At 41.0% G+C, this 26,152-nt stretch overlaps 1 protein-coding gene across 2 annotated transcripts in view; it reads left to right on the plus strand.

Moving 5' to 3' along the window:
• ZNRF2 (zinc and ring finger 2) overlaps positions 1-26,152 on the plus strand; it is a 162,525-nt gene that overhangs the window by 99,594 nt on the left and 36,779 nt on the right. For both annotated transcript variants that reach the window (XM_077491495.1, XM_077491494.1), the window contains exon 2: positions 15,830-15,925. In XM_077491495.1, coding sequence (XP_077347621.1) covers positions 15,830-15,925 — 96 coding nt within the window. The remainder of the gene's footprint in view (positions 1-15,829; positions 15,926-26,152) is intronic.

Consider the following 26,152-nt stretch of genomic DNA (forward strand, 5'->3'; position numbering starts at 1 on the left):
GTGTGTGTGTGTGTATATATATTATATTAAGAAGAGGTTTACCTTATATTTTCTTCAGGAGGGCAAAGAAAGCTAGAACTCCTTCCACATTTAGCGGGACAACAAGCCCTGGATACCAGTAAAAACATGAAAAGAATTCTAATCCTTCCTTTATCTAGCCAAAACAATGGTGTGGATTTATTAAAGAGATGTTTGTAGTGCCAATAAAAATAGAAGTAACCCATAGTAGGCACCATCATTTTAAAAATCTATATAGTCAATATCACAAGAAGTGAGGGAAAAGAAATTAGCAAAAATGGACCCAAAGGACATGGAAATATACAAATCATTACATTTTTCTTCCAAAATCATTATTTTATAAATCGCATTAAAAACAACCATATGACATTGCAGAAAATAAGGCTCCTATCCAACTGCATTAAATATCCCAAATAGTGTTAACGAGGTAGCATAGTCAAAACCTTCCGAATGCAAAAGATGGGGAAGTAAAATCCATTGAAACCCTCTAAATGCTTTGTGAATGATGTCGCTTCTTCAGGAGGTATGAACCTTAAAACAACTATAAGAAAATACACACAAAAATTAATACAACATAGCACAAATTGTACAATGCAGATACATGACTATTGTACAGGGACAAAGGGGGCATCCGCTTACTCAGAGGGAAGAGATGGAACCCATGGACTGGCCAACCAAACAGAGCGCCCACAGACCTCACCCATGGCAGACAAACGCCCCCATACCGCAGGGTGATCAATATAGGTACCAAGAGCATTAATAGAACTACCAACCTTGATTGCAAAAGCTGAAAGTATGGAGGGAAACTTCCAAAATAATAGATTATTAGTTGTACTATAACCTCCAAACAATGTAGAATCCTGAGGGTATACTGTATGTAACGATATATGCAGGTTCCCTTATTTGGATCACACTGGAGGTCCTATGGTCCTAATACAGGCAGCCCAGTGTACAAAGGTTATCAACAAATATAGAGTTACCTTATATATAATGTAATAATACAAAAAGCCACACAACTGCAAAGAATGTTGCCCAAACACTCCATCCAAAAGTGCCTGAACAATGATCTTCAAGGCAGGATTACCTGATTTTATAAGCTAAAGGCTGGCGTTTTATAAAAAATATATGATTGAAAATAATGGTTGAATTTTATGTTAATGCATTGAAGACTATAGGGGTTTAAATGATTATTCTTGTACTTGGCCCATGTGATCGGGGTGTGACAAGAATGTATCGATTGCTCAAATATTCTGTGCTAAAATGTCCCACGTTCCTGTCGCAGAAGGTCGGGGGTATGGTTAGGAGGTGGGAGTAAATGTTGTTTATACCAGGATTCTTCTTTAAATGGATTTTTATTTTGCATGCATTATCTGCTTGGGTACATTTTTTTTAAATTTACATATATATATATATATATATATATATATATATATATATATATATATATATATATATATATATATATATATATATATATATATATATATATTGTGTGTGTGTGTGTATATATATATATATATATATATATAATATATATTGTATATATATATATATAAATTTATTTTTTTGTAGAGGAAATTGGCCCATCTGGCTACGAACAAAAATTTGATAATATGACATTATATTGTGATGAAACTGGATTTCTGTGTATTTTCACTATGCTCAGAACATGCTTGCCCACTGCAATTCACTGACAGACGCATCCCAGACAAGTCGCTGAAAGTTGCTTGGTAACATGCATTTAAATGAGTATATTAAAGGATTAGATTGGAATCTAATGGCATTATCAGTTTTAACCATTTCCAAGCTGCAAGCAATTAAACTTGCCAGTGGAAAAGAATCCTTGAAAAAATGAATGTATTTAGTCCCTATTGACCAATGCTTTCCTTGGACAGATTGAGAATTATGGTACACTTACAATAGCACTATCCTATGTATTGCTGCCAATAGACCAGTGGTCATCAATCACTGGGCCCTAGCCTTCCCCCGGCCAGGATTTATGGATGTTAATGGATTTATGGATGTTAAGTGTATCTATAGCCCACGCCGTCTTCTATGGGTAGAGTAGGGATGGTTTATAATGGGTGTCGGCAACAGGCCAATTGCTGTCTACCTGTCAATCATGGCAATGTTGGAGCATGGAAGGTTTTTGAAGATTTTACCAAGCCCTGGTCTCCCTAAGGTCGAGAACCACTGCTATAGACTTTACTGGACTGTTGATCAGCATCTTCCATAAATTTACAGGGTTGACATGGGAAATTTTGCCAATTTTAGCAGGAAGGGGCACAAGTGTTAAAGGTGGATATATGGCCAGTGCCACTTATCTCAGGAACGCCATGGCAACTGAGAAGTTTCCTTCACTGCCTCGTCAATTGGTCCTCCCGACAGTGAAATTGGGAAGGACTCAAGGAAGTAAGACTTTAGGCCTTGTTCACACCAACAGGAGTGTTATATTGTGGTCACTGGTGTGAGCAGTGGTGGGAGCAGTCTGATGCATCTGTTTACATTTTTTTTTTTCCTTCAACTGTTTTGAAAATTACAAAGTGACACGTTTTTTTTTTCAACTTTTATTCACCGTGGTCAGTTGGGATGTGGTTGACTGCATTAAAACACGCTGTGCTGGAAATTTTTTTATAGCTTGGCCTTTTTCTAAATTTATCTCATACCAGTGCAATGGTGTAAACTGAACGCATAGGACTCGTGGCAATTTGTTTTATTTGTGCATTGGGATTTCACTGAGTTTGTCCTGCGCAGCCCAACACATATGGAATATGGCGTGAACAGGCCCTTAAGATGGTTTGTTACCTTCATGCATTCTATGCCCCTCCCCCCAATACTCACCTGAGCCCCCTCTGGAACCAGCGGTGTGCATAAGAAATTCGGCTGTCCTAGAACTCACTCTCCTCATTGGCTAAGACAGCAGTGTAAGCCAGTAAGGAGAGAGTGGGGGGGGCAGGGCCGAGCAGCAGTTTTGTCTCTTATGGATGCATAGAGCAAGGAGTGAACACACACCAGTGCCCCATAGCAAGTGGCTGGCTATGGGGGCACTGGTCAAGGGGGAGGAGCCAGGACTGCCGGTGGGGGGACCCTGAAAAGAGGAGGATCGGGGCTGCTCTACGTAAAGCCTTTAATACCACTAAAAAGCCTATTTAAACACCGATAAATGAAGCGCTTTATATGGCATCTTTAGGAAGACTGATGTCTGTTCTAGCATGCATTTTAGCTCACATTGTTATGAAAATACATAGTTTTTATTTGTTTTAACACACATCATGGCATGCTCTACTGTGCATTGACATCTCATTTTCTCTGCAATTTCTTGCTTGGGAAAGCTGTCTGTTGCTGTTATAGTGGGTTAAACAACATAGAGTCTTGGAGGCACTCTGCACATGCTCAGTCTGGTGGGTATCCTTGGTTTTTCTTTTTTTCTTGAAAAAGTGCATGTGATCAGCACAGGGCTAATTGGCACTGTCCAGACAGAGGGTCAGGGGTAATGCAGCCTCATAGGACAGTCAGGGGAGACTGAAAACTCCTCCTACAAGCTTTAACCAGTGCTCGTCCGGACACTGATAGAAGTCACAAGACTGTTATATCCTGCTGTTCAGAAAAGATATTTAGCAGTTTAAATTTTGATAACCTTATTTAATTTTTGTGTTCTGTGGGAGACCAGATATAGTGGATGCAGGATCCTGGGTTTAGTCCCACTTTAAGTGGGAAAGTTAAAGTTGTATAGACTGGGAAAGAGTTCAGTCTTCTAAGAGGGCAAACAGAACATTCAGCGCTTGGTAGAATCCTGGGTGTAAACAGAACAGGAAATAATGAGCAATGTCCCAACTGGGACTTGGAGACAAAAACCCAATGGAGAATCAAATGTGTGTATGGCATCCAAAACTAGAGCTTTACATTTCTGATGACGCTTGTCAGCATTGCTGCATTATGTCATTGACTATGTTTGTGATACAAAACAAGCCATCGTTTAGCCTCTCAAAGTCCTGGGCACCGTGGCTTTTCTCATGTTATCGTTTTTCCATTGACTTACACATTTGATCTTCAAAATTCATCACGACAAGTAATAATTAGGATTTAATTCCTCCAAACCGTCTTGAATCTTTTTCGAGCTCTTGGTCATTAATGCAGTCTTGCATGACTGGCCTCTAATAGAGTTAGACAATATCCCAAGGCCCTGTAATGTATAAATCAGGATTCTGTGGACTGGCTGCTGTACCTTTTCATTTGTTCAGCTTCAGCTATTCACCTACTTGTTACTGATATTATCATTTTGATGTATTTTAGCAGTTGTACTTATGGGACCTGTCATATCAATTGCCTTTACAGCACTAACAAAAGAATTATCCACCTCCCATGGTCCCCCATAGCAGCTAGCTATTTAGATGAAGCCATAACAAATTCTAGACTCAAAGCTTTCAAACTTACTTTCTAATATGCTCTCTGTGGAGCCAGTTTCTGTAGGGCTTGCATTAATTACAGGCTAAACCCATCTGAACCAGACTACCCCTAGACATCGATAAGAAGATTAGCAGTGCGCAATCTGAGTGTAAAATAGTAACAGATTTATTGTGGTGAAAAGACAAATAGCAACTCACATTGTGATAGTTTAAAATCAGGCTCATCACATAGTAAAGGCTTCCGATAAACCAGTGATGGCAAACCTTGGCACCCCAGATGTTTTGGAACTACATTTCCCATGATGCTCAACTACACTGCAGAGTGCATGAGCATCATGTGAAATGTAGTTCCAAAACATCTGGGGTGCCAAGGTTCGCCATCACTGCGATAGACAGTCTCACAACAGGGAACCTCAGACCAGGATTGGAATACTGGGTGGATTAATAGACCAGCAGGACCAAGGGAACACACCAGGGGGCACCAAACAAAGTGCAGCATTAATTGCACTGAGAAATGATCGTAAAAGAGCAACTCGCATGAGAAGAAGATTTTTGTATGTAATCTGTGAGCAGTCGCCTAAAGCATCTGGGATGGGGAGCCTCTTCTCACATCTTGCAGCCTTGAAAGTCCGGACGTCAGGCTGGAGGACAAGTTAGATCAGGAAGTCACTTTCAAAGCCAATTTGGACTTCCTTATCTAAGCTGTCCTCCAGCCTGACATCCGGACTTTCTAGGGTGCAAGTTGTAGAAGGAGGCTCCCCATCTCAGGTGCATGAGCCGAATGCTCACAGATTCCATACAAAAAGTGCCATCTCTTCTTCCCATGCGAATTGCTAATTGACTAGGATTTCTCATTACTATTAAGATGTATGTTTTGGTTTTTTAACCCCATCATACTTACCTAGGTGGATGCAACATCTGACCGATGCTACATCTGGCCTCTGCACTGAGAACCGAGCCACCGAACACCACCGATGGCTCGGTTCTTCCAGATCCCAGAGCAGAGAGCTGCTGCCTGTCAATCGGCAGCTCTCCGCTCTGCCCCCTCACGTTTACTGGAGCGCTGAGCTGTGGGAGGAGCAAGGAGTGGCTGTCTCTAAGTGGCTCGCTGAAAGGCTGATCCAGACTTTATTGTCGGGATAACGCAGTGCCTGGACTGATTCCAGTGACGTCAGCAAACAGCGGATTTCAGACCACTCGCTGCTGAAAACAGGTCACAGGAGTGCAAAGCTAAGTGCACTCTTGTGACCCATAGGAGAAGTACAGCCAAATGGGCTCGGACTGGACTTCTCCTTTTTAATGCTGAACTTAGTTTGATGTCACTCGAATATTTTTACTGACAAAACATGGAAAATCTACTGACAGCGCTTTTTTTTGTTTTGTTACTGACAACCTGAAAAATGACAGAACTCCAATTAAAAACAAAGATGATTGATATTTAAACACAGTATGGAAACACTGATAGCCATATCAAGTCATTTTCCTGGTTTACATTTAAAAAGTCAACACAGCATGACAAATTTATCAGCCCCTGATATTTACAGACAGTTGTAAATTGTCTGTAAATTTACTGACGGTTGCCAGCCCTGTCCTCCCGTTTGTTCTCTTGGTTCTGCAGGTGTGTCCATCCACCCAGTATTCTTATCCTGGTCTGAGGTTCCCTGTTGTTGTGAGACTGTCCATCGGAAGCCCTTATCTGATGAGCCCAATTTTCAAAGTATTTTATTTTTCAAAAAAGACAAAACAGGGAAACTCTCATATATGGCAAAGAGAAACGTGGAAAAGGGATAAGTGTGATACAAGTCATGTGGATCTGATAGACAAAATAGAATTGGTACTTGCCTAAAAGTCAGAGGAAAGACCAGTGTTGACCACCAGACTTTGGAGCTCATAAACCTTCTAATGCCTATACCTCCCCAAGCTAAGGTAGCCACCCAGGGTAAAAGGTTCAGAGGACTTGGGTGGAGACCTGACCCGGGAAGGACATGAGGAACGGGGGGGGGGGGGCGCCCCTCTCCGGGACCCCTAGTGGGATAATGAGCCAGATTTTAACTGTCGCAATGTCAGTTGCCATTTTTTTTTTTTAACCGCAATAAATCTGTTAATATACTACATGCAGACTGCGCACTGCTGCTCTTATCTGTTTGCCTAGAGATACTTCAGTCTCTTCAGTGGTGCTGCATTTAGTGCATTGAGATCAGCGGAAAGTTACCCTGAACGCTCCAATTGGACTGTCTGAACTTTTTACAGTTCCGCATAGACTTTTATATACACAACACTTATTATGCCATATACCCCATTACTACTGTATATCCCTAGACCTAGAGCGGTCAGCTTACAAAGCTTTACCAGAAGCATTAGTGCACGTGAGGAACCTGCTATCTACTGTTGGAATGGTATGAGAAGGTGTGAGTGATGAGACTTTCTTTAGATTTGTAATGCCATTATTGGTGATATGTCATTGCGAAGTTATGTTTTGAATCAGGTGATCATGCAGTGGTTGAATTGCGACTCTATATTTAGCTCAATTACTGTTACAAGTACTTCCCTTCTATCTTTTTTTTTTTTTTTTTTTCGTAAACATTTAAAGCACGGTCTTTTTTTTTATTCTTTTTTTTTTATTTTTTCCTCCTCGACATTTCCTCAAATCGCAGCCAAATAAAGAACTGGAAACTGCTGACTTCTATGTCAGGAAAATGATTAACGTCTGCTCTGAAAACGCCATACAAGCATATTAACTTAATCCAGAATAACAGGACCTTCCTAATGAGCAGGTTAGGGTTAGTTGTGCTAGAAGCACTGCTGTATGTCCTACTGAAAAGATTTTTCAAACTATTAAAAGTGCGTTCAAGTATGAAAAGTAGGGTTTTCATAAACGCGAGCCATGGCAGGCTTTATATTTTACAAGTTTCCTTTTCAAAACTGACAAATATAGCTTGAACATGAGTGATTATTTTACCTACTAAATAATAATGTGATAATGCTGTTTCAAAGTTGTGTGCAAACCCATCAAAATGAACAATGTAAAAATAAATTCAACGAATGACAATTCATAGTCACAGATAATCAGGACTAATTAGGTGAACTTTTCTAGCTTTCCATGGGGCATGTACACTGATCAGCCATAACTTTATGACCACCCACCTAATATTGATTTGGCTCCCATTTCTGCCACCAAAACGGCCAACATGAACACCACCAGACCTGTGGCCTTTACTCCAGATTCCAGTGTGCTAGAAGCTGAGGCGGGTGTCAAGGTGTTCTCGGGCATATTGGCTTTTTCTCTTTCGTTTATTGACTGACACAGCATCTTAATCTGGACCTTAGGGTTATATCGCCACCTTAAGGTCAAGATTGAGATTCTGTGTCCGTCAATGAAAGAGGATTTTTGTACTCACCGTAAAATCCTATTTTCTCTTTCGTTCATTGACTGATACAGCATCTTAATCTGGACCTTAAGGTGGCGATATAACCCTAAGGTCAAGATTAAGATGCTGTGTCCGTCATGAACATCAGAGAAAAGGATTTTACGGTGAGTACAAAAATCCTATTTTTGTGGCGTTGGCGCAGTAAAGGCTTCTTTCTGGCAACTCTACCATGCAGCTCATTTTCGTTCACGTATCATTGTACTGTGCACCTTGAAACAACCACGCTGTCTTTTTCCATAGCAGTATTTATTTCTGCAGAGATTACCTGTGGGTTTGTCTTTGTATTCAGAAGAATTTTTCCCGAAGTTGTGGCTGCAATCTTTCTTGGTCTACCTGACTTTGGCTGGGTACTAAGAGAGCCCCCAATTTTTTACTTCTTAAAAAGTCATTGAACAGTACTGACTAGCATATTCAAGGCTTTGGACATCTTTATATCCGTTTCATCGTTATAAAGTTCCATTACCTTGCTATGCAGGTTTTTTTGACAGTTATTTTCTGTTCCCCATGGCTCAGTATCTGTTAGCTCATGTTGATGCACTGAGCAGGCTAGACTCATTGACTATGCGATTTAAAAAGCCACAGATGTGGCAAATTTTTTTTTTAATTGTCATTTTAACGTGTCTGTGTCACCTTGTGTGTCTGTACCAAGGCCAAACATTCCAGGGTATGTAAACTTAAACTTAATTTAAAAAGAAGCCAAAATTAGCAATGATGTGTCCGTTAAAAGATGCTTACTCATCCACGCTTCCACCATGGTTACAATTCTCCTTCCTAAGAAATTTCAGGTTGAGTGATCATAACGTACCAATGAATAAAGTCTTTGGTTATGACCAGTAACATGGTTGGTTAGTGTCTAATATGACCAATTTAAGTCTTATTTCTTTTCCTTTTTATACTGTTTTTATTTTATTAGATTTTTGTTTTCTTATCTGCATAGTTGTGAAAATTTTAATAAAAATTGTTGCGCAAAAAAATAAAAATAAAAAATGAAGGAAACCAAACCACTATATCAGGGGTATGCAATAAGTGGACCTCCAGCTGTTGCAGAACTACAATTCCCATGAGGCATAGCAAGACTCTGACAGCCACAAGCATGACACCCAGAGGCAAAGGCATGATGGGACTTGTAGTTTTGCAACAGCTGGAGTCTGCTAATTGCATATCCCTGCACTATATGATAATAAATGGCTTCATATGATCACAATCTATTAAAAAAGACAGTTTTTTTTTTTTTTTTTTACATGATCAGTCATATTTTCAATCCTAATGCCAAAGTTTCATGGCAGAAGCAGGTGAGTGGATGCCCGCTAACAGCTGTTGCCATGATGGATCTGAAAAGACAGGTGCTCTTTAAATGTAATGACTCATTCTTGCTGGTAGTTAGAATCCTTATTATTTGCAAACAAAATGAAGGTTTCCTATTTAGAATAATAAGCTGTCAGGTTAGTAAAACAGCGATATCAGAAGAGATTCAATCACACAGTTTATAGTGTACATAGATTTGCAAAACAATGGGATAAAGGAATATTCCTGAACTTTGTTTTATCTCAGGGTTACTGTGAAATTGTGTGGTTGCATCAATGCAGAGCATGTTATCTCAGCTTGCAGACATTGAATTTATTGAATGAGTTTACCAACAATTTAAATATTGCAGACTATACAGCCTCGTGCTACATAACTAAGCTCCATTTCATGCTGCATAAACTAAATTATTATTGTATCCTAAATAGAAAACTATCCTTAGATAGGTTTTTACTCCAAAAGCATTTTAATTATTGATTTTTATTTACCCTGAGATATAGATATATATAGATCTCTGTCTCCCTGTCTCCCTGTCTCTCTCTCTATATCTATAATTATAATGTCAGAATGGAAGCGGTTCCCTACTGCACTTTCTAATTGGCCCAGCGGAGGAAGGAACAGGAGGGTATGAACTTCTGAGAGATGACGCTGTCTCCGGAAGTGAAGAACAGTTCCATGTCAAAAACGGGTACCCCGTTTTATATAAAATGAATAGAAAACATTCACAGAAAATAAGACCCCTTTCACACTGGGTCATTTTACAGGCGCTATTGTGCTAAAAATAGCGCTTGCACACCGATCTGAAACAGCCGCTGCTTTGTCTCCAATGTGAAAGCCCTGAGGGCTTCCACACTGGAGCGGTGCGCTGGCAGGACGGTAAAAAAAGTCCTGCTAGCAGCGTCTTTGGAGCGGTGTATTCACCACTCCTGCCCATTGAAATCGATGGGGCAGCGCAGCTATACCGCAGGCAAAGCGCTGCTGCAGAAGCGCTTTGCGGTGGTTTTAACCCTTTCTCGGCCACTATCAGGAGGGTAAAACCACCACACTAGTGGCCGAATACCACCTCTAAAACGGCGCTGAAAATAGCGCAGTTTTACTGCCAACGCGGCTCCCGCCCCAGTGTGAAAGGGGCCTTAATGCACTATCAAAGACTTTAAAAACCATTTGAGGTAGCACAGAAGTAGACCCCTTTCACACTGGGGCACTTTGCAGGCGCTACAGCGCTAAAAATAGTGCTTTCACACTGGAGCGGTGCGCTGGCAGGACGGTAAAAAAAGTCCTGCTAGCAGCCTCTTTGGAGCGGTGAAGGAGCACTGAAATCAATGCGGCACCGCGACTATACCGCCGGTGGTTTTTAACCCTTTGTCAGCAGCTAGCGGGGGTAAAACCGCCCCGCTAGTGGCCGAATGGTGCCGCAAATCTACTGGTTAAGTGATGCTAAAAATAGCAGCGCTTTACCGCCGATGCACTTCCTGCCCCAGTGTGAAAGGGGCCTAACTTGCACAAATTCTGTAACTTTTAAGGTGTTCTCAGCCTATCTACTCTTCTCAGTAGCTGAGTTCTATCTGTCTTGACGGGATGATATATTTCATTATGTCATGAAGGTCAGAGCTGTGAGGTTATGCAAGCATTAATGTAATCCTTTCTATATCCATTGCAATGAGATCTCTATGAAAGGTGAACCATGGTAATATTGTTCACTATGTGCATTGTGTGGCTTCAACCACGAGCCTGTGAAACTAAAGAGCATATGTACAGTACAGTTGTTCAGAAACAAGTAGGAGTTACGTGTAGAAATAATGAACGCCTTTTCGCACATAATTTGTACATGTTGTCTCCTGCACTATGCCTCTTAGTAGGGTTATAGTTTACACTGTTTATGTGAATGCATTATGCTGGTCATACACAACTCACGTTTTGATTGCTGCTGAATCAGCTAAAATATGAGCCGTGGCTTGGCACCACCTGGCTTGGCAAATTTCAATCTGAACATTAAAGGAGCCAGGTGGTAAACTCTTGGCTGAACCATTACTGCATCCAAATGGCTTCAGTCACTATTTGGGTATTCTGACAACCATGGGAGCTGTGACCATCAGAATGTTGAGGGTAGGGACCGATGTGAGTGTGCAATGTACAGTGATAGGGACAATTGTAGACACTCACTCAGGTTGAACTGGATGGACTGGTGTCTTTATTCAACCTTACTAACTATGTAACTATGTTTGATGATGGATCCACTCCGGGGGACATTTGTTTTTGTTTTTTTTAATAAAGGAATTGTCAAAAACCGGATCTGTCTTTTTTATTTTTTTGGTGTGGAGTTCCCCTTTAAAATCCGTACCAGAATTGCTTGATTGGAGTAGCACACAGCGGCGCCAAGTGTGACTATTGGCTCCATCTTGGAATACTAGCTGATCTGACAAATGCTGCTTAGAAGGAAATAAAAACACTGGGTTTCTTCTTCATAGCAAGCCTGTCCTAAGGCTGGGTTCACACTGCTGAGGACCCTCTTTTTTGGTCCGCAGCAGAATCGGATCGCATGGGTGTTCACACCATGCGATCCGATTCCTGTCCGAGTTTGCAGATCACACTGCAATATGCGAACTGATTTGGGGGTGTCATTAACTTTTCACTGACACTCCCAGCAGTTCACATAGGGCAGTGTGAACTGCCGCCCGGAGGCATGCGATGCTGGAAGATAGTAGTAGATTCGCAGTAGATTCGCAGCGTTCCTGCATCGCAGCAGTGTGAACCCAGCCTTTAAGTGTGCAAAATTTCTTCTTTCTTTTTTTTTTTCCTCTATTGATTACTTTACTAAGGTCTATTGTTGTATTTCTGAGGTGTGATATTGACATCGTGAAGATTAATATATGGGTGTGCCCTTACCTTACTGCTGTAAGGTAACAGCGTGTGAATGTAAGCCTTTGGTGTTAAAACTGTTATGCTGCATACACACGGCCAGAATTTCCTATGGAAACAGTCCGATGGGAGCGTTTCATCGGATTTTCCGACAGTTTGTATACCCATTGGTCTTTTTTTTTTTTTTTTTTTTGTCAGCATTTCCGATAGTCTTTAGATTGAGAGCCTGTTCTTAATTTTTCCGACGGAAAACTTTTCTATCAGATTTTTCGATCCTGTGTATGCAATTCCGACGCGCAAAATTCCAACGCATACTCGGAAACTGTTTGACGCATGCTTTGAAGCATTAAAATTCCCTTTTTATAGTGCCATCGAATGTGTTTTATGTCGCGGTGTTATTGACCGTTGGCATTTGGTGTGCCCGTGTATAGGCAAGACAGTTTGAGTGAAATTCCGACGGGAAAACCATCAGATTTTTTCAGATGAGAATTCCGATCGTGTGTACGCGGCATAAGTGATCCCACTGGTGGTCGTCTTAGGATGGTGTCTCCAGCTCTGCTGGTGTATGTATCCTGCTTGTAATGGATGGAAGAAACCTTTCTGTCCAGAGAAGTCTCAGGTAGAGAGTAATGCCGGCCATACACGGTTCGAATTTCGAAAGAATTTTCTTTCGAAAATCGTATCTAAGAATTTTCGTATGAATTTCGCACCATTAGTGGGCTGCAGCAACAGCCGATTTTCGTGCAGAAATAAAATTTGAGGAATCGGACATGTTGGAAATTTTTAGAAAAACGAACGATTTTCTAATCAATGATGGGAGAATCGTGCGAGAAACGTAAGAAAATGTACGGAGATAAAAGAAAATGTACGGAGAGAAAAGAAGATTCCCAGCCAAGAAAATTCTTTTCTGTAGCAACATGAGGTGAAATTGAAGGCTTGGTCGGCCGAATTTCGAAAATCAATGGTGGCATCATCGGATCACAAAAAAAACGAATTTTCTGATTTTGAAAAGAAAATTCGTTCGAAATTCGACCGTGTATGGCCTGCATAATGCATTATGCAGTGCAGTTTTCACAGGCTGTTACTGCTGTAAGGTAAGGTAAGGGCACACCCATACATTAAACTTCACGGAAGATAAGAAGCCACCCATCACTAATATCACATCAGTTAGCGATCACCAGCACTTGATTATTATTTTTGAATTTTTATTTTTTCTTGTATACAGTCACTTTATATGTTGCACCATATATATATATATATATATAAAATATATTTATGAAAAGGAATTCTTCAGACTTTAACATATTCCTCTACTTATGAAACTGACTTTTTGCTACCAATTACTTAAAATAAATGACAATAGTAAAAATATTACATTTTTATTATCTTACCTTATGGATAACATGACAATTTTTATACGCTTATACGTCTTTATCACAAGCATTGTTTCCCACAGTGGTTTTACTGCTTCCCACACAGAGCACACTTGCACTTTATTATTTATGTACAGTGCATCACTATCTTTTACTCTATTTACTTTTCTGGGTTTTTGACATTTCCCTCAGTGTGTGCTGCAGTACTTGATCTATTTATTTATTCGTTTCGTTGGCACAGGAATATTTTTTTCCAGTACTCACAAAATGCAACTGAAAAAGGGCCATAAACACAGTGCATGGACATGCACAGCACATGGGGTACAGCTAACAGGTTTCGTGGGCACACCCCCTTCCTCAGCCTAGCTCTGAGGAAGGGGGTGTGCCCAAAAATCTGTTAGCTGTACCCCATGTTCTGTGCATGTCTATACACTGTTTATATGGCCTTTTGTCAGTTGCATTTTGTGAGTACTCACGTTTATAGAAAAGTTTCTTATTTGCTAATGCACTAGGTGTGCGCGCCTTCCATGTTTTTCTTGTAGTTCCTTTTGGATTACCCCATCTGAGGAAGGCAGCATCCACCTAATTCTGAGACACCCTATATACCTTTCACACCATCATTTTATCTACAATCTGTTACTCCTCACCTTGGAAGACCTGTTAGTGCTGGAAGTGACTGTTTTTGTGTCTCTATAGTCTGTTTTAAAGAGGTCCTGGGGGCATGTTCTCTCCTTTATTGGTTTTAAAGAGGTCATACCGCCAGAATAGTTTGTTAAAGCAGAACTAAACCCTCCTATCCATATTAGCCAAGTAAGCGGCCATCTTTGCCTTTGTCTGATCTGCAACTGTCATGAGACTGCACATATGATCGGTTACTCCTGCCATTTGATGGTGTGACAGTTTGAGAGTACAAGCAAATGTGAAAGTTTGCAATCTCAGTATGCCAAAAATGTGAAAAAAAAAATTTGAAACCATTAAATTGATGGGTTTAGTTCTGCTTTAAGTGATTTATTGAATTCCCCCTAATGAGAACCATATGTTTTCCACCTTGTGATAAATCCTTTGGTGAACTCCTATGGATCATATAAGGAGAATTCGGATTCCATTTAAACGTGGGTGTCCAGGGGTGGTAGTTGCCATGGTACCCATGTACATTCTATCCGTGGCTACAATTATTGGGAGCATTTATAAAAAAACATGTTCAGGTAGAAACATGCAGACCACGCATTGAATTTTGCTTATCTTTTCCATCGCAAAATGTTAAAACGAACATTACATTCTTCTGGTATTCAGCCTTTATAGATTTTAGAGAGGAACCCAGGGCTGGGACAAGGGGAGGGCGGGAGGGGAAGCTGCTCTGGGCGCAATGGTTTACTGTAGGGATGGGGGGCCTCCTTTTGTTACAAGGCTGACAGGAGTAGTGATGGCAGCAGTGATTTTGACAAGCGAGAGACTGCTGGGTGTAGGATCCCCTAAGCTTGCACATCATGAACAGGGGGCTCAGTTTGGCATCTTTTGTACTGGATAATCTTGTCCCAGCACAGGTCAACCCTGCTGATTTCTTACCCGGCACTTCCATAGTTCTAGGTGACAGTAGTAACTTTACGTTATGAATACTCCCCTCCCCACTATTCATCCATCCATCATCATTACATCTAATGAGGCTGTACAGTTCAATTTTCCTATAAACCTGCTTCTTCTGGGTTAATGTTGCCTTTGTCCTGTCCTTGACTTACATTTTTTCTTAAGTCTCTAATTCTATACACATTCACAGTATGACTTAGTTTGTATGTGGCTGCCAATATTTTAACAGCATTGTTCAATAAATGCAGCTCTGTATGCCCTACTGAGTTGCCTAATCCGAATATAACAGTAGCACTATAGCCGCAAAGCTTTTCAGTCCCATTATGTTTCTAATATTGCATAAAAGTTGGCATAGAACACCTGCATCATTCTGAGAACTTTCAGTCCCTGTCTGGCTGGATTTTGGGCAGCCCTTCACCCTGTATGTCTGCCAGGCGCAATCCTGAGGGAGGCAGAGGAATTCCCCATTCATTCACAGAGATGATGAAGAATTTAGGTTGGCATTGCCCGACCAGATTCCTGGCTTCCAACCAATGACTGGATCAGAGCGTTCAGTTCTAATTTCTCATTTGTTTTCATGCTAAATACTATGTGTGTGTGTGTGTGTGTGTGTGTGTGTGTATATATGTGTGTGTGTGTGTGTGTGTGTGTGTATGTGTATATGTATATATATATATATATATATATGTATGTATATATATATATATATATATATATTATACAGTGTTTGTATACTGTATAACTAATTATATAATTTTTGTGTGTGTAATGGGGTTTTTCATGTGGTTGCCACATTTGTTTGTATACTTTGAACATGTTTCCCTTCTAATAATTTCATTTTCATTTTTTTTTTATACAGGATTTAAGTGCCCAGTCTGTTCAAAGTTTATTCCCACAGACGAAATGGACTTGCATCTCGTGATGTGCTTAACAAAGCCAAGAATAACGTACAATGGTAAGTGTTACTGTTTCCTAAATGTTCTGCATCCAGAATCTGACATCCCATCCATAACTGCAGCCCTGTGTGTGGCTACATGCAATCGATGGTGCCCGCTGTAAGTTATTCGCATGCACCGGTCATTCCAGCAGCAAGAATCCGCTGATTCTTGCCAGAGGAATCTGGTGGCCACATGTAACTGGCTGTGTGAATTTGGCATGTAGGCAATCTTTTATTACACCAAACCTAGAGTATGTCTTGTAGTTCAGATATGTAGGTGAAACGTTTTCTGCTACTGTTGTAATCAATACACAGAGGCTGTCCTTGGTGTGAAAATTTATTTTTGTCTTTTGTATTAGTTTTTTTTTTTTTTTTTTTTTATGTCTGACATTACAAGCTGATGTTTATTAAAGTGTCATTAAACCCAAACTATGAAAAACTCTCATTACATGCTATATAACAGAATGTTCGTACTCAAAGCCACTAAAGCATTTGTTTAGCAGTCCCTCCCATCCTCTGTGTCCCTACTGCAGGTTCAGATTGTGTAGACTGGCTGGTGTCCTCTACAGAGCATGCTCCTATTTCAGTTCCCTTCTAAGCTCTTCATTTCCTCCTTTTTTCTTATCTGTGCAGCCCACATGACTATAGAGTCACACATGTGGATGTATGCAGTGGTAAATGACACTCCCCTGTCCTCCTATTATTAAACACTATGGGGATGGGATATGGTATGATGATTACATTCACTAACAAACTCACAAAGGAACTTTTAAAAAAAATATATAAATCAATATTAAATATATCTAATGTAATTGCTAATACCTGTAAAGTAAAAAAAAAACACTTGGATGCAGATGCCGTCTGAACAAAATTGAAAGCTAGTGTCAATTCTTTTTGACTCTGCTTACACCATATTAATCCCCCAAGAAATTTTTTATGTTCAGTAAAGATTTATTGAGAGCTGTAAAACCGTTATCTAATATTTATAATCAAATTTTTATTATTGCTCTCCCAAAACTTTTTTTTTTTCCTAAGTTATGTGCCTGGCACAGCACCAATCAGACCTGGTCGGACACACTCACACTATTGAGGGCATATATTGGCACAGTGATGGTACCACCCCCAAGGATCTTTCCCTTCAGATGCCAAAGAACAGGGGAAGATGTGACCACACAAGTGCAACAGGAATAAGGCACTTGGAGGATAACTTTTTTAACAAAATAGTGGCATGATATATATGATTTATGTAAATGAATTATAGCAATTAACACTTCTTGGTTTAATATCTCTTTAGCAGAAGGTTCAGGCAATAAATCTGAACTCCAAACAAAAACTGTTTTTGCATATTTACACATTAAAAATAAATTACCACCAACTAATTGAAAATGCCCCATCTTTGGCAGCTGCAGAATTAATTAAATCTTGCATTCATTTAGCCTGTTTTTTTTCTCCTGTTGACATACAAGGAAAGCCCAGATTTCCAGTTGTGACTGTAGTACGCTAATCATAGTGGGTAGCCCATTAGAGAAAGTTTTTTTTGTTGTTTTTTAACATAATGCAAGACATTCTGTGATTGTAAGAGAGGAAATTGTGATTACCTGCACCTCCTCCAATCACAGAATGCCTTGCATTCTTTGAAAAGAATGTAAAGATTTCTCTGAATGGGAAATGGAGTTCGGTGAACAGCTCACTGTAAAAAGTGTACTACAATTGCAGCTGGAAATCTCGGCGCCAGCAGGAGAGTGCGGGTTGAAGGAAAGCAAAATATTTGAACGATGCAGCAGCCTATAGGGCACAGTTCATTAGTGGTAATTTAATTTTACTGTGCAAATGTACAGAAATCGTTTTTGGCCCACGTTCAGCTTTAGGAACTGAAGCAAGAATATGAATGTTGTCTATGGCAATGAACCATCGCTCAGCTTTCATTTCCTAACCCACCGTGGAAAAAAAGTCACGTTGTGTATTGGTGGCTTTGGAAAGCACTTCCATTTTTCCTTGCTCCAGTTAATTCAACCCGCAAGAGTCTGTCCACTGAAAAGTGATATTTTGATTTTAGGTAGAGCCTGGTAGACTGAGATGGCCCCGGGTTTCTTTTATGTGTTGGATATTACGGCATCTACTAAATACTAAAATAATCATTTCTCTGCTTCCTGTTGCTGACTGCACTGGAACAATGCTCTGGTTTGCTTACGTTTAAAAAAAACGTAGGGAAGTGACACTCAGATAAAAGTGAGGAAATAAAACCTTTAAAAAAAAAAAACCTTATAAAAGGTTTGGCCGCTTAAAAATGTACACTTATACATTCTAACATCTAAGAACCAAACATTATGGACTTTACTGGTACAGAGTGGGACAAACAACCCAGTCAATATCAAAAATGTACAAAATTTATTGAGGTTAAAATCAAATTTTTAAAAGAAAAGACAATCCCTAGAAAATCCCATCTAAGCAGTCAGACGGAGTTATAAGTCTTGTATTTCATTATATAAACTGACTTTACTGTTATAAATATGTCTAAAATGCAAAACTCTGGTGGGTGTAACATGTCCGCTTTCCCGCTTCTTTGTGTATCCTTACTGTGGACGAGTGTGGGGTGTAGCAAGATGGCGGCGACGGAACATCACTTCCGTAGCAAACTGCGATGGGTCGCTGAATATGTCGTTACAGAGGCACTTGGGGAAGGGGGGAGGAGGCCGACGATGTCGATGTCCGCGACGTCACCGGATCTCTGACAGAACTCCCTGAAAGACCCGGAAGCCGGCGGAGAGGTGAGTACCGATCAAAAAAAATTAACGATTAATTGAGGAATTAATCTTTAAATTTCCCAGCCCTAATAAATAAATATATATATAATAATTATTATATAATATAATTTTTGGGGGCTCCAAGTAAATTTCTAGCAAAAAATACAGATTTGAACTTTGTAAGAAACGCATGTCAGAAATTTTTTTACCTTTGGAGGAACCCCTGGCAAAAAGTTTGACATCTCGAGGAACCCCTGAAATAGTGTTCACATCTACAGCTCACGGAACATTGGTATGATCAGCGAGCTGTTGATAACAAAAAATATTTGTAGAAATAGCATTAAATAAAAGAATAAATAATAAAACATACCCATTTAATGTGAAACTGGTGCTTTCTTTTCCTGCAGAGCTGATCCATTCAGAGCACATTACAGGGGACATTACATGGGGCAGAGCACATTACATGGCACAGGATACATGACAGAGGACCTTACATGGGGCAGGGCACATTACATGGCACAGGATACATGAGAGAGGACCTTACATGGGGCAGGGCACATTGCATGGCACAGGATACATAACAGAGGACCTTACATGGGGCTGGGCACATTACATGGCACAGGATACATGGCACAGGATACATGAGAGAGGACCTTACATGGGGCAGGGCACATTGCATGGCACAGGATACATAACAGAGGACCTTACATGGGGCTGGGCACATTACATGGCACAGGATACATGACAGAGGACCTTACATGGGGCAGGGCACATTACATGGCACAGGATACATGACAGAGGACATTACATGGGGCAGGGCACATTACATGGCACAGGATACATGACAGAGGACCTTACATGGGGCAGGGCACATTACATGGCACAGGATACATGACAGAGGACATTACATGGGGCAGGGCACATTACATGGGGCAGACTGTTGGGCACATTGTGGGGGGGCACAGCTGGACATAGTACTGGCAGCTTCTTCTGGCTTCAGAGCACATTTAATTTCTCCTCCAGTGGCGTGCTGTTCCCCCTCGGCCCCTCCTCCTCCTATCCTGTCCACCCCAGATGATGTCACGTACTCTGGAAGGACAAGAGGGGAGGAGGGGCCTGCAGGGAACAGCGCGCTGCAGCCAATAGGATGCCAGCTGCTTCCCTGCCTGTGTCTGTGGGATCCTCCTGTCAGTTGCCTGTCAGTCAGATTGTCGCAGAACCTCTGGGGACCTCTCGCGGAACCCTGGCTGAGAACTACTGCTTTAAGTGGTTAAACTTCCCTCATTTAGCCCGATTGATGCGACATTGATGCGATTTACAAAGGTAGTTCCTGTACTACTTTTGGTGATTTCTCGCACGGATGTCTCTGAAATGGCTCCCAAAGTCGGGACTGACATGAAGGCATGAATTTTTTCATTCTTGCAGTCGGTGTGAACCTGGGCTTACAGAATGAAGTTTATTCCTTTTTGATCTAAGAGCATAGGATGCATTAAGGTGAAAAAACACGAGGATTTACAACCTCTTTAATTTGAAATGAATAAGTAGCTATCAACATACCGTATCTAATTACAGGTTTGATAATCTGGGTATTGCTTATTCATGCTAAAGCATTGTTAGTATAATGGGTAATTTGCACAATAATTATGGATCTATATTGACATACAAGGCAGTGCTGGTGTCGTTATTGGGATGTAAGGATTTGTTTTTTATTTATTTCTTTTTATAATGTTGAGTAACATTGTATGGGGGAGCCAGGTGAGATTTGGCTTTGGAGAAAACACTATCATGGAACAGGGATGCATGTAGTGGTAATTGGCACATAAGCAATTAAGCATTCATTTAATGTGACTTCTATCTGATAAAGCAATAGTCAGTACAACAGGCTGTCATTGACCTGACATAGGAATGTAATGTCATACATAAACAAGTATGCATCCATGGCAAGCAGGTTTTGTTTCAAAAATGATCCTGACGATTTGCGTGCTACTTCTTTCTTTACCCTAGGGCTGTGATGGCGAACCTTGGCACCCCAGATGTTTTGGAACTACATTTCCCATGGTGCTCAACTGCACTGCAGAGAGTATGAGCATCATGGGAAATGTAGTTCCAAAATATCTGGGGTGCCAAGGTTCGCCATCACTGCCCTAGGGTCACACTAATGCGGGCCGTGCGTCCTGCGTTTGCTCGGGCACAGCAGCCCTCTTATGTAAAAGGGCTGCTGTGCCGCATGAAGCGCACCAAAAAAAAGGTGCATGCGCCTTTTTAAAAACCTCAGCCGCAGGGAAACCTCATGGTCTTTTTGACCATGTGGCTCTCGTACCTGCGATTGCACTGCGGGTTGAGATTCGTGGGGGTACCCTTCAGACTAAATGTCGGTCCTGCACGTCTCACAAGAGCAGTTTGATTTGGCTGCAAGAGGTTGTGGGTGCAGGAATCAATGTGGAACGCACAGTGTGGGTTAGATGGAACCTCCGTTTAACCACTTGCCGCTCAAGCCTATTCTGGCACTCCTCTTACATGGAAAAACCATAATTTTAATTTTCTAAAAAATTACTTGGAACCCCCAAACATATGTTTTTTTTTTTTTTTGCAGAGATCCTAGGGAATAAAATGGCTGTCGTTTGTTTTTATGCCACACAGTATTTGTGTAGCAATTTTTCAAACGTGTTGTTTTTTGGAAAAAAAAAGTTTAGTGAAAAAAATAGTTAGCCCAAATGGTGCCAAACTTTGGTACATAAAAATCTCCATAGGCGACGCTTTAAAAATTTTTTATAGGTTGCCTGTTTAGAGTTACGAAGGAGGTCTTGGGCTAGAATTGCTGCTCTCGCGCTGACGTTCATAGCGATACCTCACATGTGTGGTTTGAACGCTGTTTACATATGTGAGCGTGACGTTCCCTACCACAGCCTGTAAAATCGATCACTCTGCTGAACAGTCGATATGGCGGTTGTTACGGTGCAGGGAATTGCCGGCAAAAAGGAATGACATCTGGATGAGGCCTGTAGCTGCAGACATCATTCAGATATCACCACTCCAAAGTACAGGATGTCATATGATGGCAAGTAGTTAAAGTACAAAAAAAAAAAAAATCTAATGTCACTGTAAAATATAAACTCTGCCTACCTTTAAAAGTGGACAGTGTCGGTTTTTTTTTACAATTTTTTATTATGTTTTTTTTTTTTTTTTTTTTTTTTTTACAATCAGGGGTCTAAACAGACCTGTGACGTCTCACTTTTGAGACTGGGAAAAGAAATTGAGGACACAGTCCTCAAGTACCTGAATACAGCCTCAGCTGCACAGCTGAATGAACAGGAATAGCCCTGTACAGTCTCCCTGTTCATTAAGAAACTGAAGCAGAGTAAAGACAGTTTACTCTGCTTAAGTTATGACTGAACACAGTGAGTGATCCTTACTGTGTTCACTCAGAAAAGGAAGGGGCCAGTATATGTCATATTCAGCAGTCCCTTCCCCGTCCCCATCTTGAATGATTTCTGCAGCAACTAACAGGAGGGAGAGGAGGGGAAGCCATCGGCACTGGGAGGGGAAGGGGGACCAGGGAAGTACATGGAGGTCCAGGAAGAAGGGGAACTGAACTGGAAGGGCAGCATTTACTGGAATCCATCCCTTGTAGTTCCCTCCTGCAGCAGCTGAAAGACAGCAGGAGAGGAGGAGACACTGGCTTTCAGCTACTGCAGGTGGGAACTATGGGGGATCCGTTTCAGTAAATGCTGCCCCTCTTGTTGAAGGTTCAGCTCCCTTCTGCTTGTCAGCAGTTCAACATACCAAGTTGTTCCTTTCTTGCATACAGTATGTAGGAGAAGCAGTCCAGGGGATGGTAAGGAAAGGACAAGATCTACCTATCACCTGCCCAGGATCAACCAGTAGACCACAACTGATGGGTTGCTGACCCGGCCCAGAATCAACCGGTAGACTGCAACTGATGGGTTGCTGACCCGGCCTAGAATCAACCGGTAGACTGCAACTGATGGGTTGCTGACCCGGCCCAGAATCAACCGGTAGACCGCAACTGATGGGTTGCTGACCCGGCACAGAATCAACCGGTAGACCGCAACTAATGGGTTGCTGATCCGGCCCAGAATCAACCGCTAGACCGCAATCGCTGACCCCTGCATTAGAGGGTGGTTGTATTTTCAGGCATGAGAAGCACTTCAGTGTTTTATGATTTGAACCAGCACAGGCATCTGCTTATCCAGTAAAAACAATAGATGGCATTGCAACAGGACACATCACTATTTTCCTTTGTGATTTGTCAGCCAGCAGGTGTGCCTTGACATCATCTACTTAAAGCCTGGATTACGAGACTGTCTTCTCATACCTAGAGGAACCTGGAATGTCACAGAGAAGAGTTATTTTTATTGTAATTTTGAATGCAATTATTTCAAATAAGTGCCGCAAGTTTCTTCCCTTCCCTCATAAACCGGAACACTTTTCTGTTCCTACCATGCGTGTTTATAGAATAATCATATACCAATAAACTGATTATAAACCTGGCTAGCATCAAATGGCTAGAACTTAAGACTAAGCATTCGCTTATCTTCTCTCTTTAATATAAGGGTGCAACATATTTGTGTCTCTTAACAGTAAGTAGTTTTTATATGTTCTATAATAACACTGACATAATTTGAGCCACTTGAATCCATGGTTGATTATACCACTAGCCTTACTTTATGGTACAACAACCTGATGCTGAGTTGGTAACCTCGCTCACTGTAAGCATTACTTCATCTGTATTAATGCTATACTCTGTAGACTGCTAGTGGCTATAATCGGGAAAATTATGATGAAATCAGCAGAGCTTCCCCTCATTTTAGATCTACCCCTTCGATTTAGAGCGACTGCACTCCCAAGTGAAATTGCCTTTTGTAAAAAAAATAATACCCATATTGTTTTGATTAATCCGATAATAACCTTAAAGTGTGGTGTATAATATAGTTATATATGTGTGTGAAAAAATGTATTCTTAAATATCTCTATGCAGTGGTAAATATAAATAACCAACTATATGTTTAGGGAGTAAAATCAAATCTCTAATCCACTCTGAGAATAACATACAGAAGAAATATACTGTATATACTATTTGAGGTTGAATCTGGTAAATATCAGACTCCAAGATAATTTTATTTTTATTTTTTTATTTAACCGCTTTGCGCCCGCCCCAAAAGCCGAAAGATGGCTACAGAGCGGACGCTAACTGCCGGGAGGCCGTCCCTGGACGTCCTCCTGTTTACTTCCCCTCTGCGCACCGCCGAGGGCGTGCATCGGGGAAGTTCTGTGCTGGCCGTGTCCCCCGGACACAGCCAGTCACGGATCGCTGTAAAGGCCAATCACAGCGGCCGTTTACAGCGCGATCGGCGTGTCCAATGGGAGATGATCTCATATGTAAACATATGAGATCATCTCTCAGCGCCGCTCTCCCTCCTCACAGAGACAGCGTGTGAGAAGGGAGAGATCAACGGCTGCAGCGGCCGTAAGTTAAAATAAAATAAAAAAGTTAAAAAAAGTGCCATCCGCCCCCCAGTGCCATCCTCCCCAGTGCCACCTGTTAGTGCTATTTGTCCCCAGTGCCACCTTTTGCCAGTGCCATTTGTCATCAGTGCCACATAGTGCCATCTGTCATCAGTGCCACATATTAGTGCCATCTGTCAGTGCCACGTATCAGTGCCACCTGTCAGTGTCACGTGCCATCTGTTGTCAGTGTCACGTGTCAGCAATGCCACTTATCAGTGCCATCTGTCATCAGTGTCACGCGTCATCCGTGCCACGTATTGGTGCCATCCATCATCGGTGCTACGTATTAGTGCCATCCATCATCGGTGCCACGTATTAGTGCCATCTGCCATCAGTGCCACGTATTAGTGCCACGTATAAGTGCCATCTGTCATCAGTGCCACATATTAATGCCATCTGTCATCAGTGCCACGTATTGGTGCCATCTGTCATCAGTGTCACGTGTCATTGTCCTGGTGCTCCAGGGCCTTCAAAAGTGTAATAGGTAGTCAACAAGTTAGATGTGTAATTTATGCTCCTAGAACACGTGATGTCGCTCCCTGCATGTTGGGTCTCTCTATGTGGCCAGACTGTGAAAAAGTCCCACACATGTGGTATTGTAATACTCAGGAGGAGGAGCAGAATTTATTTTGGGGTGTCATTTGTGGTATACACATGCCATGTGAGAGAAATAACCTATTACAATGACAATTTTGTGGAAATAAAAAATAAAAAAATCTTAATTTTGCAAAGAATTGTGGGAAAAATGATATCAAAAAACTCACCATGCCTCTTACTAAATACCTTGGAATGTCTACTTTCCAAAAAGGGGTCATTTGGGGGGTATTTGTACTTTCCTGACTTGTTTGGCTCGCAAGAAATTAGATAGGCCACCAGTACATCAGATATGATCAATTTTGTGCGATTCGCACCACAGCTTGTAGACTCTCTAACTTTCACAAAGACCAAATAATATCCACTAATTTGGGTTATTTTTACCAAAGATATGTAGCAGTATAAATTGTAGCCAAAATTTATGAAGAAAAATTAATTTGCATAATTTTGTCACAGAAACAAAGAAATATGCGTTTTTTTTCAAAATTTTCGGTCTTTTTTTCATTTATAGCGCAAAAAATAAAAACCCCAGAGGTGATCAAATACCACCAAAAGAAAGCTCTATTTGTGGGAAAAAAAGGACAAAAAATTCATTTGGGTACAGTGCTGCATGACTGAGTAATTGTCATTCAAAGTGTGAGAGCACCAAAAGCTTAAAATTGGTCTGGGCAGGAAGGGTGTTTAAGTGCACAGTAGGCAAGTGGTTAAATAAAAATGTTTTTTTTTTTTTTGCTGATTTTTCAGACAGAATTTTAATATATTGAATGCTGGCCAAACAAAAAAAAGTCTTCCTTCAAAAAAGTATGCAATTTTAACTACTTCAAAACAGGGAGGGCACTTACACCCCCTTCCTGCCCAAGCCAATTTTCAGCTTTTAGTGATGTTGGTGTTTAAATGACAAATGCGCGGTCATGCTACACTGTACCCAAACAGATTTTTTTTAATCATTTTGTTCCCACAAATAGAGCTTTCTTTTGGTGGTATTTGATAACCTCTGCGGTTTTTGTATTTTTTGCTAAACAAATAAAAGACCTACAATTTTGAAGAATTTTTTTTTCTTTTGTTTCTGTTATAAAATTTTGCAAATAAGTACGTTTTCTCCTTCACTGATGGGCACTGATAAGATGGCACTGACGGGCACTGATAAAGCGGCACCGATGAGGCGGCACAGATGGACACTGACGATGGGAACTCATGGTGGGCACTCATAGGCAACACTGATGGGCAATGAAAGGCTGCACTGATGGTATTGATGGGCACATATATGCGGCAATGATAGATGGCATTGATAGGCATCACTGATGGCACAGGCAGGCATTGGTGATGGACACTGACAGCTGCCTGGGCACTGATTGGCATTTCCCGTGTGGTGCCAGTT

Source organism: Lithobates pipiens, unplaced genomic scaffold (assembly GCF_037356315.1).
Source record: "Lithobates pipiens isolate NorthernLeopardFrog02 unplaced genomic scaffold, aLitPip1_a1.2 Scaffold_19, whole genome shotgun sequence".
NCBI classification, from domain to species: domain Eukaryota; kingdom Metazoa; phylum Chordata; class Amphibia; order Anura; family Ranidae; genus Lithobates; species Lithobates pipiens.